The sequence below is a fragment of the Symphalangus syndactylus genome, chromosome 8, assembly GCF_028878055.3.
Source record: "Symphalangus syndactylus isolate Jambi chromosome 8, NHGRI_mSymSyn1-v2.1_pri, whole genome shotgun sequence".
In the NCBI taxonomy this organism is placed as follows: Eukaryota; Metazoa; Chordata; class Mammalia; order Primates; family Hylobatidae; genus Symphalangus; species Symphalangus syndactylus.
In genome coordinates, this window is record NC_072430.2 from 127,606,763 (window position 1) to 127,620,672 (window position 13,910).

Below are 13,910 nucleotides of genomic sequence, written 5' to 3' on the forward strand. Positions count from 1 at the left end.
TGGAAGAAAGGAAAGACTTTTGCAGCAGAGGAGAAGGGAAACTCCTGGGTAAATAGGAGGGACTGGCTATCAGCGTTATGTTATCTTCTTGAAACTTGCTGGGCAAACTTCCTGATGGCAAGTTATAAGGAAATGCATCAATTAATGAACATGACATTCAGATGCAGACCCTGTAAATCCGGGCATGAAAATGGCCCATTTCAGGGGTTCCCAAGACTGGCCCCTCATCGTAATCATCAGGGATGCTCAAAAGAATGGAACCCTCCCCTAAAGATTCTGGATCTGTCCACATGGGGTAAGCTCAAGGCATCTGTAATTTGTGGAAGTTTCCCAGGTGCTGCATACTAGTCCTGGACTCCACATTGCCATTTGGGAATTATTTGCCTAATTTTAACAGAAATGAAGGAGCTTCAGGTCTTAGCCAAGAAAGACATTCTGTAACTTTGTGAACCTGACTTCCTTTTTTTTTTTTTTTTGAGATGGAGTCTCACTCTGTTGCCCAGGCTGGAATGCAATGGTGTGATCTTGGTTCACTCCCATCTCCACCTCCTGGGTTCAAGTGATTCTCCTGCCTCAGCCTTCCAGGTAGCTGGGATTACATGCATGTGCCAACACACCCAGCTAATTTTTGTATTTTTAGTAGAGACAGAGTTTCACCATGTTGGCCAGGCTGGTCTAGAACTCCTGATCTTGTGATCTGCCCGCCATGGCCTCCCAAAGTGCTGGGATTACAGACGAGAGGCATCCCACCTGCCCTCCCCATTTTTTTTAAGTCAACAATTTGGTGGCTAAATGAAGATGGTAAGATCCGAGCAGATATGTAGTTCAGAAAATAAATTTTTGACTTTTTATTGTAAGGAGACTTGAGTTGAGCATGTGGCAAACTTCTCCTTTCCTGTTTTCATCCCTCCTCTTCGTCTTGGCAGTGAACCCTATCATCCAGCACTATTTGTGCTTTGGTCCGTGATGCTCTGGCCAATGACCCTGGTGTGTAGGTCAGAGCCAGTAAGTGAGACTCTGCTTGTGCCAGTAGTTTATATACACTGATATGTGTTTGCCATTCATATGAAGTGATAGTGACATCATGCCTTCCCTCTTTTCATTTCTCTTGAAGAAATGCCCACTTCTCCTAGTGTCCTCTTCAAAATGTCCCTGGTAAGTAGGGCTGGATAACCCTATTCACCAAGGATGGGAAAAGCCAAGAGTTTCCCAAAGAATGGCCATGGATACTCTGGCAACAAACCAGCATCAATCCAAGAGATCCTTCTATGCTAGCAATGGAAAGAACAAGACAAGTGGAGGACCTTCTTCAAAGATCATGGCTTGCTTTGATCTACAACAATGTGTGATATTTAAAAAGATATCCTTTGTAAATCTTAATGGCTCCCTGACAGGTCCTCGGTAGCCTTGGTCACAGAGCTGTCTTCTAAGCACGTAGGTTGAAATCTGTATATATGACCAGCTCATTTGCTATCTTCCTCTATCAACAGGAATCTCTTCTCTCCTTAGATGAAGTAATGAAACATGGTTTATACTCTGTAAAGACAGATGGCTAAGTTATAAGAGATTTTCACAGGCTGCTAATAAAAATGATAATATTAGCTGATGTCTGTTAGCACTTCATCAGGAACTAGGCCCTACATGAAGCCTTTGCATGCAATATCTCATTTAATTTCCTCAACATCATATGAGGATATGAGGTGGGTACTGTTATTATCACCATTTTACAGATGAGTAAAGTGGAGGCTCAGAGGGGTTAAGAAGCTTGCTTGAGACTGGTAAGGGGCAGATCTAGGAGTCAAACAAGGTCTGCTTGACTCTGAGTTCATGTTCTTAAAAACGTCTTTGCTTTGCTGTCCTGTATGAGCTTTTGACACATTTGTTGCACAGTAAAAACAATGGGGTCCACATGCATTCTGATCACTGTGGATTCCTGCACATCTTACCAAGAACACCCGTCTGTACTTCAGGACTGCTGACCTTAACATGTCTGTTGCTGGGCAGGGGGAGGAGGAAGAACGCAAGAGGATACAATTCTTTATTCCTTCTGCTTTACTGCATCACTCAGATCCCCACATAAAGGATCTATTGAAGAATAAAATAACCCGTCTTATTGTTCATCATCTAATCACCCCAGGAAATCAAGTTAAAGATTAAATCCTGAACACACCAATGTTATTAGTCATCACCATCGAGGGCTTTAGCCCATTAGGTAATATCAAGCTCCTGACAGGTCACCGATTTCTTAATTGGCAGCTTGTGACTCATAGCTAAAGAAGGGAAGAAAAGCTCTATGATCCTGCAATATCCTAATTGCCAGTTGAGTTTCTCTCAGAGGGCATGCTCTGTGTATTTTGAAAACCTCATACTGCCACCTGCAATTTCATGATCACCCAGAAAACTTTCAAATATCTTCAAAGATGTTACTTTCCTGTCGGTGTTATTTCCACTAATGAGACCAGAGGGCAAGGCGACCTTGTCTTCCTCCTTCTGAAACTTTGTCTTCCTCCTTCACTGTCTGCTATTTACTGCCACAGGGCTGTCTTTACCTAGTCCCTATTTCTCTGAAATTCTCCTTGAATTTTAAACACTTTATTTTTACCTTTTTCAGAGAAGCAGCAATGCCTCTGGCTCAAAGACAATGCATTTGGTTACAACCGGCTGCCTGCAGGGTGAACCTCACCCTTCAGGGTCCCTCTTCACAGCAGAGGAGTGGCTCAGGCACCAGCGCCCAGGCGCCGGGAACACCTGCTACATTCCTCCAACTGTGAGTAGCCATGGGGGAGTTGGGGGCACACAAGATGAAAAGAACATTTTTTTTTTTTGAGACAAGGTCTTGCTCTGTCACTTAGGCTGGAGTGCAGTGGTGCAATCACGGCTCACTGCAGTCTGGACCTCCTGGGCTCACACGATCCTCCAACCTTAGCCACCTGAATAGCTGGGACCACAGACATGTGCCACAATGCCCAGCTCATTTTTGTATTTTTTGTAGAGACAGGGTTTTGCCATGTTGTCCAGGCTGGTCTTGAACTCTTGACTTTAGGCGATCCACCCACCTTGACCTCCCAAAGTGCTGGGATTACAGGCGTGAGCCACTGTGCCTGGCCAAAAGACCTGCTTTCTGTCTTCAGATGTTTACAGTCTAATGTGGAGGAAAATAAAAGTCTATAAAATAAGCACAGTACAAGAAAAAATGTAACAGATTTCTTAAAAAATATCTTCACCAAAGTGCTATAGAAATTAAGAGAAGAAAATGGTATTTTCATACAAGCCATGTCAGCTACACTGCAGAAGCCCCCTGCTTTCAAAACTCTTCTCCAGCACAGTATAAATACACTATTAAGCCTAAACCAACCTGATTCTAATTTTTCCCTACAAGTGAATGTGTGTTTAACAGCCCAGGTTGTTCCACTTAACGGCAGGTGTTGCCCAGTATTGCCTCTGCTTCATTCCATTCCTTTCTTCTCTGCATTTGGCTTGGTGCCCCGAAGGTCACTCTGTTGTCCAGCTAGAGATGGTGAACGTTCCCTCTCCAGGCAGAAGCAGGCCATTGGGTGGGTATTTCTGAAGGGCTCGGAACATCCTTCCAGAGGGTCCCCAGATTGCTCTGGATTCTGACAGTGGTACTTGGATCCTTGAATGGAGACTTGATGCTTCTCCAGCAAGTGTTAAAGTTACCCAGATACTTCTGAAACTTGTGAAAAGATATGGCTTTTTCATGTATGTTATTTTCACTAATGAGACCGGAAGGTCTTTCCCCTCTATCACCCTGTCTCCATCCTTCTTTATCTATGTCAACATGAAATAATCAAAAGGATCAGAATCCAGTTTTTAAGAGTATTCAAGTGAAAAGCTGGGAATAACCATCTAGAAGACACAAACTCCAGAAAAATGGGTCCAGTCCTCCAAAATTGAAAGTTACCTTCCTGCTTATATTGGCAGAAAACAAAGAAGCTTGATAGGATTATAACATTTTCTTTTTTTTTTTTATTATTATACTTTAGGTTTTAGGGTACATGTGCACAATGTGCAGGTTTGTTACATATATATCCATGTGCCGTGTTATAACATTTTCTATACAGGACTTGTTGGTGATTTACAACAATTTAATTCATTATAGTTTGTTTTCTTTTCCATGGGGCTTGTTTTCATTTTCTTTCCAATTTAAAAGAATGTGTTCAACATTCGTCTTTAGAAAATGTGATAACCATCAAGTCTTTGTGTGAGAAAGGTAAGAGGGAAGTTAATCTATAATGAAGATCAACAGTGAAGAGGGAAGGGGTCTTCCCTGCCTCTCTTTAGTCATTTACAACATTTTAAAAAACAATGTAGGTAAGGAAGAAGTCTAATCTATAAGGAGAGAAACAACGGTTACACCTGCCCAGGCTGCAGATGCCTCTCACATGACGCAGGCACCACAGTCATATTTCTTTCAAACTCAAACTAATTTGGAGTCCCCACAGCCTAGATTTCATTTTCACATCTGCAAGTCATTGAGAACTACTCCTGTCTTCTTGTCCCTCCCTATACCATTTCCTCCCCCTTCTCTGAGTTCTTTTTCCCAGTCTCCTTTGCTGGGCACCTCACAACCCCCACTCATCCTTACATGCTCAAGTCATCTAGGATTTGCTTCCAGATTCCCTGCTTCTATTTCTGAACCCACTTGTTCCCTTTAACCATTTTCCTGGTTTAATTCCCATTGCTTTTCCCCTTGTATGTAAAAATTGAAGTATGACCTACTTGCCTTAAAGTGCACACTTCTTAAATATATATGCGATGAATTTTTACTTATACGTACACCTATGTAGCTGCCAGTTAAACCAAGGTTAGAGAATTTTCAGCTTCCAGAAATGCTCCTGCATGACCATCTCAGCCAGTACCCCACAACGAAGCCTCGATTCTGACCTCCACCATCATAGGTTAGTTTTGTTTACTTTTGGACTTCATATAAACGGAATCATACCGTGTGTACTCTTCCGTCTTTAATTTGTTTCATTTAACATTATGAGATTCACACATGTATCAGTAGCTTCTTCTTCTTACTTGAAGTGATTTCAGGTACTCTCTACTGATAGCATTGTCTCATGAGCATGAGGCAGTGGGGGAAGAGGAAAATTACAGATAAAAATATAAATAACACCAAATCTGCTGACTATAATGGTTTGAGAATTCCAAGGGAATTTGAGAATTTTGAGACTGTCTCAGGCAATGAGTCTTTGGTGGTTAAAGTAAAGCCAGAACTGTTTCCAGCCATATGACCCTTTGAGTCCAGTGGTACTTTAAAGTTAGGGGAAGTTGTTTTCCTGGGAGATGATAATGTCCACATCTCAGTGTCCAGTGCCCTGGTGTTGAACATCGGGACACCTAGACTAGTGTGTCTAGGTGTGTGACTTTCTATTTTGAGCAAAGACGGGACCTTGTGCTCCTGGGACCTTTAAATTTTTGTGAGGAGCCTGTGGATATGTTGGTGCACCAGGCATTGAGACTACATGAATACTACGTCTTGCAATGTATTTATTGTCACTTTTGTGGTCTGCATGGATGCTCTTCTGATTAGTAAATATAAAAGTACTAGATGTATCATTGACTCCATTGTTTTCTGCCATTTAGATAGCTTTTTAAAAAATGAAGCAAAAGGAAAAGTATGATGACATTCATGTAGAAGCATGTTGGAAATTTTCTGGTGTGAAGATATGTTCTTTTATACTTAGAAAGGTTAGAAACCATCTCGGTTTATTGTACCCAGAAAGTATTTAGGGCTCAAAATGTGCTTGTTGAATGTTGAACAAACAAGGAGATGGGGCTCCTGGGAGGGTAAGTGACTAGACAAAGGTCTCACTGCAGTTAATGGAAAAACTGCACAGGAAGGCAGGTCTCATGGCATCCAGAAGGTCTAAATTTTAGCCCTAAGGTTTTGTATAGATAACGGCTCCTGGGAACCATCTTCTACCTTCCTTGTGTGTCTGGATCTTTGTAGTTAGGCTTTCTCCCTTGTGTAACAAATTTTCCCACAAATCACTAAATATTTTATAGGCCTTAAATTGAAAACAAGATGATATCATTTTGTCATAGTGCACAAGTTAGTAATAAAATAGTGTGATTGCTTTTTAGTGGTTTGATTTGTGAAGTTTGTAGTGTTATTTGTGCCCAGATAGGTTAACCAGTAACTGCTTAGCCACCTTGTCTGCATTCATTTCACTCTTTAGAAGGAGCAGCCTTTGATTAACCTCTCCCCATTTCCCCCATCCCCAGCCTCTGGCAGCCACTCTTCTACTCTATTTCTAGGAGTTTGACTTTTTTAGATTCCACATAGAAGCGAGATCATACTGTATTTGTCTTTCCCTGTCTGACTTATTTCACTTAGCATCATGTCTTCCAGGTTCATCCAAGTTGTCACAAATGGCAAGATTTGCTTCTTTATGGCTAAATAATATACAATTATATACACACACACATATACATGTATTTCACAATTTCTTTATCTATTCATGTCATTGGACACTTATGGTGGTTATATCTTGGTTATTGTGAACAGTGCTCCAATGAATAACGGAGTGCAGCTATCTCTTTGAGCTACTGATTTCATTCCTTCTCAACACCACACACAAACACACATACACACACATGCACACACTGGTAAGTAGGTGAGGTGACACACATGTGAACAAACTTGATTGTGGTCATTTTTTTCACAATACATACATATATCAAATCCTAATATTGTACATCTTAAACTGATAGTTTTGTCAGTCAGTTATACCTCAATAAAGCTGGAAAAAATAAATAAAAGGAACATCCTGCTGGCTGTCTCTGTGGGGCAGCCTGGCCCAGCAGAGCCACTCTCCAGACACTGCACATACGTGTGTCCCTGTAGGAAGCTGCTGCTGTTCCTTCCTGAACAGTGAAGCTGGTCCCTGTGAGATGTTGCTATCCTTGGGGAATACCTCAAGTGACTTCTGCAATGTTCAAAGGCTTCTGTGACAACCTCCAATCCACCTCTAGCCCTCCGAAGATTGTGCTGGACTCTGCCTGGAAGGGTGAGTGAGGTGCCCATTTTTTCTCTTGCTCAAAGACCCTCCCCTTCTTCCATGTGTGCCTAAAGCTGTCTTGAGGCACCAGAGAGCCCCTGTCCATTTTTAACTCATGTCTGCTAAGCCTGTGTTCACAGAGCGAGGTAAACCCTGCTGGAGAAATAGAATCTGCTTTCAGCTTCATCTGCAGAACTAGATCACTTTAGTCTTTTGTTAAGCAGATTACCAATAAAAATTGCCTGGAAAAAGATGGAGAATGAGGTTCAAAAATGAAAACAAACAAAAGGAAACAACATGAAGACAAAAGATAAATCTGTGATAATTTCTTGCGTATAGCATGTTTCTATTTCTGCTTCTGTGGTTCAGACATTAAAGACTTAAGGTAAATCTCTTTGTTGTAAGATTAAAGAGAATTTTACATATTAAATAAAATTAAAGCTTGGATTCAGGAAGCAACACTATCAGCTAGTTTCTTCCATTGGTTGCATCATCAACATCTTTGAACCCCAGGATTTAAGATGGAGGAAATTCCAAAAACTCTTGTCCTTTCAAGCCATTTCTGTGGTGACACTGAGGCTACTGGGGAATCTGTCTGGCCAGTGGAGGGCACTTCAGCCTCTTGCTCTGGGTGTAATCACTTTGCTTTTCACACATGACGTGGCAGAGCTGATGCAACTCTAGTGCCTCACACAAACAGTTCCATTTGCAACCTACTGGATTGTGTCATTCATCTCTTTTTGCTCTTGCATTTCCTTCTAATATTGAAGGTAGACTTGCCAGCTTGGAAACCTGACATCTGTGCTTTGAAGTCTAGGAGGAATGAAAAAGTCTTGAAGCCAGGATAAGATGGCCTGCAAAATCAGGTTGTATTTTGACCAAAATAAAGAATTTTTAAAGACTTTTGAAGCCTTGTTTATGCTATCAGGGCTCCAATTTAAAAGATGTCACTGTCAGTAGATGTCTTCTGATTTCGAGAAGCACACGTGATGAGTTCTGGGTCACTCACCTTCTCACGGCATCCTTGGTGTTCCCAGCCTCCTTGTTGCTCTCAGCCAGCCTCAACAAAAACCACTTCCTCTGGAAGTCTGCCCCTTCCCCCACTCCCATATGCTAGTCTTCCCAGCTGCCCTTTTCTAGTGCTTCAACCACGGTCCCCCACCTGCCTCTCCCTCTACCTGCTCCCTTAACAGCTCCACCTTGCCCCTCTTCTTAAGGGTGAGCAGTAGCTACAGGTGGAGAAATACTTAACGTCATGCTTTTATTTTTGGATTCCCCAGTGGACCCGAGTGCTTTATTCTAGGAGGACATCAGCTTTGACTTTCCCTCTCAGCAAAGTGCTTTAAAGGTGAAAGTGCCTTTTCACAGATCTGGGGCCACCTTGCATCACAGCCTTGGAGCCATTTCTGTGTGGCAGAGAGAAGGCTACCCCCTCCTTCCCCACTTCCCATATCCATTGACAGCCTTCTCTTTGAAGCTGATGTGTGCTTCTGACTTTTTGCAACCCTGAACTTTCAGCATTGTGTTTTTGGCTAGCCGTTCTACAGCTTGATCATCTTTCTGAATGCAGATATGCATAGAGGTTCTACTCGTGACCATGTGACCCAGCTTTGTCTCCTGTAAGAGCAATGGGATTGGTGTGGAGGATGAGAGCTGGAGCTTTGGAGTCAATGTGCCTAGAGGGAATTGTGGATTACTAGTGTGTAATCTTCAGCAAGCTAATTAATGGCTCTGTGCCTTAGTTTCCTCCTCTGCAAAATGAGGGTAGTAATGGAACCTACTCATGGGATCCTTAAAAGGATTCTATGAGACAGTACTTATTATAAATTTAAAGTGGTTTGTGACATATAGTAAATGGTCAAAAAATGTTAGCTAGTAGTCAAAATAGAAGTAGGGTGAGATTTAATTACATTTATAAAAATCACTGAAGCCTGCAAACGCCCAGTGCACCTGAGGGAGTGACGGAATCATCGTTGTCCACATCTAGTTCCTACTTGTTCCAAGCAAGAAAATATCGGGGCCAAAAGCTCTGTCCATCCTTCTTCCATCTGTGAGGTAGCAATGTGAATGCCTCTCTTCCTTTTTCTCTAGGTACTCATAGTGGGAGAGACAATGTATTCTACACCAGGACTTCCAAAATGTTCATGTGCATAGAACTCACTTGGAAATCTTAGAAAAATATGGATTCTGATTCAGTAGTTCTGGGCTGGGGCTTGAGAGTCTGCCTTTCTTTTCTTTCTTTTCTTTTTTAGATGTAGTTTTACTCATTTTGCCCAGGCTGGATTGCAATGGCATGATCTCAGCTCACTGCAACCTCTGCCTCCCTGGCTCAGGTGATTCTCTTACCTCAGCCTCCCAGGTAGCTGGGATTACAGGCATGTGCCACCACGCCAGGCCAAATTTTTGTATTTTTAGTAGAGATGGGGTTTCACCATGTTGGTCAACTGGTCTTGAACTCCAGACCTCAGGTGATCCACCTGCCTCGGCTTCCCAAAGTGCTGGTATTACAGGCATGAGCCACCATGCCTGGCCAAGATTCTGCATTTCTTTCAAGGTCACAAGTTCTGCTGTTGCTTCTGGTCTGGGCACCACATTTTGAGTAGCAAAGATCTATACGATGATCTGACCTGGAGGCAGGAGCCCATCTGGGTGAATATTAGGTGGAAAAGAACACCAGGATTGGCTCAGTTGCTAGGGCTCAGGATGGTGTTTCAGGCTCCTGTGTGGTTATACCCCAGAAATGCAAATGGACTCTTGCTAAAAGGTTCTGAAATGGCTACAAATATTTGAAAACCCTGAGGCCAAGGCCATCTTATTTTGGGCTCGGTCTTTATTTATTTTTATTTTAAATATTTATTTTATAGATCTATCTATCTATGTATCTAGCTATCTAGCTAGCTAGCTATATCTGTGGTCCCCCACCCAGAGATGGACTCAGTACACAAGGACCATTTTCCACACCCCTGATTGCAGTCACAACCAATTAGCAGGACCCAAGGACCCATTCCCTAGTCCCTATATATATGTACACACACTCACACACACTCACACACACACTTTTTTTTCCCAAGAGAATCATAGTAAACTTTAAAAAGGGACTCAAACATGCATTTTGAAAGCAAAGGTAGTCACAGTAAATGCAGTATATTTTTGAAAAAATGATTCAGATATACATTTTAAAAGAAAAGTCATAATTTTTTTCAGCATTTTAAAGTTTTAGGAATACATGATATGAAGTTCTTGTGACTCTGGAGGCCTACTTTCCTCTTTATGCTCCCTTCTGTGTATGTACAAATCTCACATTCATATCTGTATTTCATTTGGCTAAAATGATAAGTTTCTAAGCTTGTAATTCTTCACTGTTATTGTAAGGGAAACTTGAGGGAGGTGGTCAAAGTGAGGAGCAGGGAAGGAGCCCTTTCTGGTGAGCAGCAGCAAACTACCACTGGAGCAAGGTCAAGACTGTCTTGATTTGCAGCTAGTTCCATCAGCCCAGAGTTTTTCAGAGCACACCAGCAGCTCTGAAGTTTCCTATCCTGTGTCTCAGTGTGGTTTTTTGAGATTTAATGTTGATGAATCAGATCCTCAGGGGCATACATTTTTATATTCTAGGCTAAAGCTGCTACAGGGAGGGAAACTTAGGGATTCTTTTTTAGATTAAGTGGTATCTGTCATTTGCAGATACTCATTTTTGCAGATGCCCATCTTTGATGGCACTTTTTATGTAGGTAAGTTTTGTGGTCCATGGGTCCAGTGGTCCATGGGTTCATAGTACATGGCTGACTCAGAAGAGAGACTCTATCCACAAAGGTGTAATCACCTGACAGCCTCTTTGTGCCTGCTGCATAGACAAAACCAATTCACTGAGACCACGGTATTGCAGTAAAGAAAGCGTTTAATTAATGCTAGGCTAAACACATGGAAGATGGAGTTATTACTCAAATCAGTCTTCCCAAAGGCTTGGAGGTTAGGCTTTTTCAAGGCAGGGGACTAGGGAATGGGTCCACATGATTGGTTGGGGATGCAATCATAGGGTGTGGAAAATGGTCCTTGTGTGCTGAGTCTGCCTCTGGGTAGGTTTAGGGGGTGCAGAAGATCAGCTGAATCATGAGCCATGAGTCTAGGTGGGATTACTGAGTTTCCAGAATGCAAAGGTCTGAAAAGCATCTCAAAAGACCAACCTCAGGTTCTGTAATGGTAATGTTATCTATAGGAGCAATTGAAGAAGCCACAAATCTTGTAACCTCTGGCCACATGACTCCTGAGCAGTAGGAAGTTATAGAAACTATACCTACATTTTAGTGGAGTTCAGGCTCCTCCCATAATCCTAATCTCATGGCCTTTCACCAGGTTTTTGTCACTGAACAAGGGGAGAATTAGTTTTAGGGAGGAACTGTTCTCATCCTTGCTACCAAGTTAAACTATAAACTAAATTCCTCCCATGGTTAGCTTGGCCTATGCTCAGGAATAAGCAAAGACAGGCAGCCTGTGAGGCTAGAAGTAAAATGGAGTCAGCCCTGTTAGACTTCTCTCAGTGTCATAATCTTTACAAAAGAGGTTTCAAGGGTTTCCAGGAGAGTTTCACAGGACCTGGTCCATTTGGATGTAAGACACCTCTTTCTTCAGACTTCCTCCATGTGGACCCATTCTGCTGCTGGACTGGATATGTTGATGTGAAATTTGCTGTTGACTTGGCAGTCTACATTCGTGCTGTAGAAGGATAGTCATAGCAATGTATTTCCTGAGTATTGGAAGAAACAGCCAAAAAAGAATTGACCTCACCTTGAGATGAACCCCATACCCTTGAACCTGTAGATGCATATTCATGAAAACAAATGGAAGGACTTTGGGCACTTGACCCCTATTTTGTTACAATTTATATTATTAGCAGCAGAGATTTAGGCCAGGAGACTGGATTCTTGTTTGTGACCTTGATAGAACGTACTGACTTTACTTATGTTGTAATGTCAATGATTCTTTGACTTTAGGAGAGGGAAGTCCACTTCCTTGAATGCAAGTTATACATTTTATTTTATTTTTCTGTCAACTGGGAGAAGTCCATAGCTCTACTAGGCTGATAAGCTCTTACCATATTTACATGTCTTTCCTTTTATATGTTTAAATCTTCGAATTTCATAGAATCCTAAGAATTGAAACTTTATTCACTTTTGAACCTTTGAAACCTTTCTTTTTGCTAGGACCATATGACACTTAAATATATCTAAATTATATCTTACTAGATTTTGAATATTTTATATGGCTCTGTCTGATTTGAGGCCAGAACTCACTGGGTAATTCTACTATTATTCTCCCTGGAGTTAAAAACTGCTTTTTATTTATATTCACTATTCCTATGCTTTGTCAATACACAAATGTGATTGAATAACAAGGCTCAACAGAAATACATGAAAGTATTTCACTCTCTTTTAAAATGTTGTATGTTAACTCTTTTTCATTTTGTGTACAATAAGTATTTTTCTAAAAACTTTGTTTCTTAGACCCCTTTGAGAATCTGACAGGCTGTGGATTCTCTTTCTAGAAAAATACACACACATATAAGACATTTTGTCCTGGCTCTTAATTATTGGTTATTACTGGGTTATATTAAATTCTTTATCTGCACTTCACTTTTTGTGGTATTGCTGTCTTTCTATTTTTCTTATATTTTCTCCTTTGTTTGTTCTTTCTTTCAATCAATTTCCTTTCTTTCAATTTAATATCTAAGTACTATAACACAGCTATGAGCCCTTTGCTATAGGCACATAAAATATTGAACAATGAGCTTCCTCTTTGGGATCAGAGAATATTGCCAAGAGGCAGGAGGAACTTTGAGCTGGAAATTGAGAAATGAGCTCAAGTTTCCAAGGCAGAGTAGATAGAGGAAAAGATGTGGTCCTCCACTCCAGCCAGGGTGACAGAGAAAGACTCTGTTTAAAAAAAAATTAGATGAAACAGCACATGCTAGGGCAATAAACTGTGGAAAAGTTTGTGAAAGTCCAGTGAGAAGGGACAATGGCAGTACAGGGGACCAGGGCTGTGGTTGGAGTGCTGGAGAGAAGAGCAAGTGTCAGCAAGAATGAGCATAAGGAGACCTCTTGCTCTGTATTTAAGTTCCAACATCATAAACACAGTGAGTGCTTCTGTTCCTTGGTTTGGGGGTTTAGCAGTCCCTGAAGTATCCCATTTGAAGCCAAGAATGGCCTCAATCAATAATAATATCTTTATTTCTAAATATATAACTTCAAACCTTTTGAAAGAATAATTGGTGTTCAATTCTGATTTAGTTAGTTTGGGTGGTCATTACAAAGTATCTTAGACTGGGTAATTCATAAACAACAGAAATGTATTGCTCATAATTCTGGAGGCTGGAAAGTTCAAGAGCAAAGCATCGGCAGATTCAGTGTCTGCTTAGGGCCTGTCCTCATGGCTAGTGCTTTCTATGTGTCTTCCCAGGGCAGAGGGGGTGAATAGGCTTCCTCAAGGCTTTTTTTATGAGGGTGCTGTATTAGTCCATTTTCACCCTGCCGATAAAGACATACCTGAGACTGAGAAATGTACAAAAGAAAGAGGTTTAATGGACTTACAGTTCCACGTGGCTGGTGGTGGGGAGTGGGGTTCACAATCATGGTGGAAGGCAAGGAGGATCAAGTCATGTCTTACATGGATGACAGCAGGCAAAGAGAGAGAGAAAACTCATGCAGGGAAGCTCCTCTGTATAAGACAATCAGATCTTGTGAGACTTATTCACTATCATGAGAACAGCAGGGGAAAGGCTTCCCCCCTTATTCAACTATCTCCCACCAAGTCCCTCCCACAACACATTGGAATTGGGTAGGGACACAGCCAAACCATATCATTCTGCTCCTCATGTCCTCACATTTC

At 41.6% G+C, this 13,910-nt stretch overlaps 1 protein-coding gene across 3 annotated transcripts in view; it reads left to right on the top strand.

Annotated features, from left to right (window-relative positions):
* The window catches only part of KCNE4 (potassium voltage-gated channel subfamily E regulatory subunit 4), a 91,546-nt gene that overhangs the window by 6,264 nt on the left and 71,372 nt on the right, over nucleotides 1-13,910 (top strand). The window contains exons 1-3 of one of the 3 annotated variants that reach the window (XM_063645736.1): nucleotides 1,942-2,212; nucleotides 2,612-2,767; nucleotides 6,875-7,037. In XM_063645736.1, coding sequence (XP_063501806.1) covers nucleotides 6,962-7,037 — 76 coding nt within the window. In that variant the 5' untranslated portion in view covers nucleotides 1,942-2,212; nucleotides 2,612-2,767; nucleotides 6,875-6,961. Of the gene's footprint in view, nucleotides 1-1,941; nucleotides 2,213-2,611; nucleotides 2,768-6,874; nucleotides 7,038-13,910 lie in introns of those variants that run through there. The other 2 variants (XM_063645735.1, XM_055290782.2) reach the window with 2 other exon arrangements.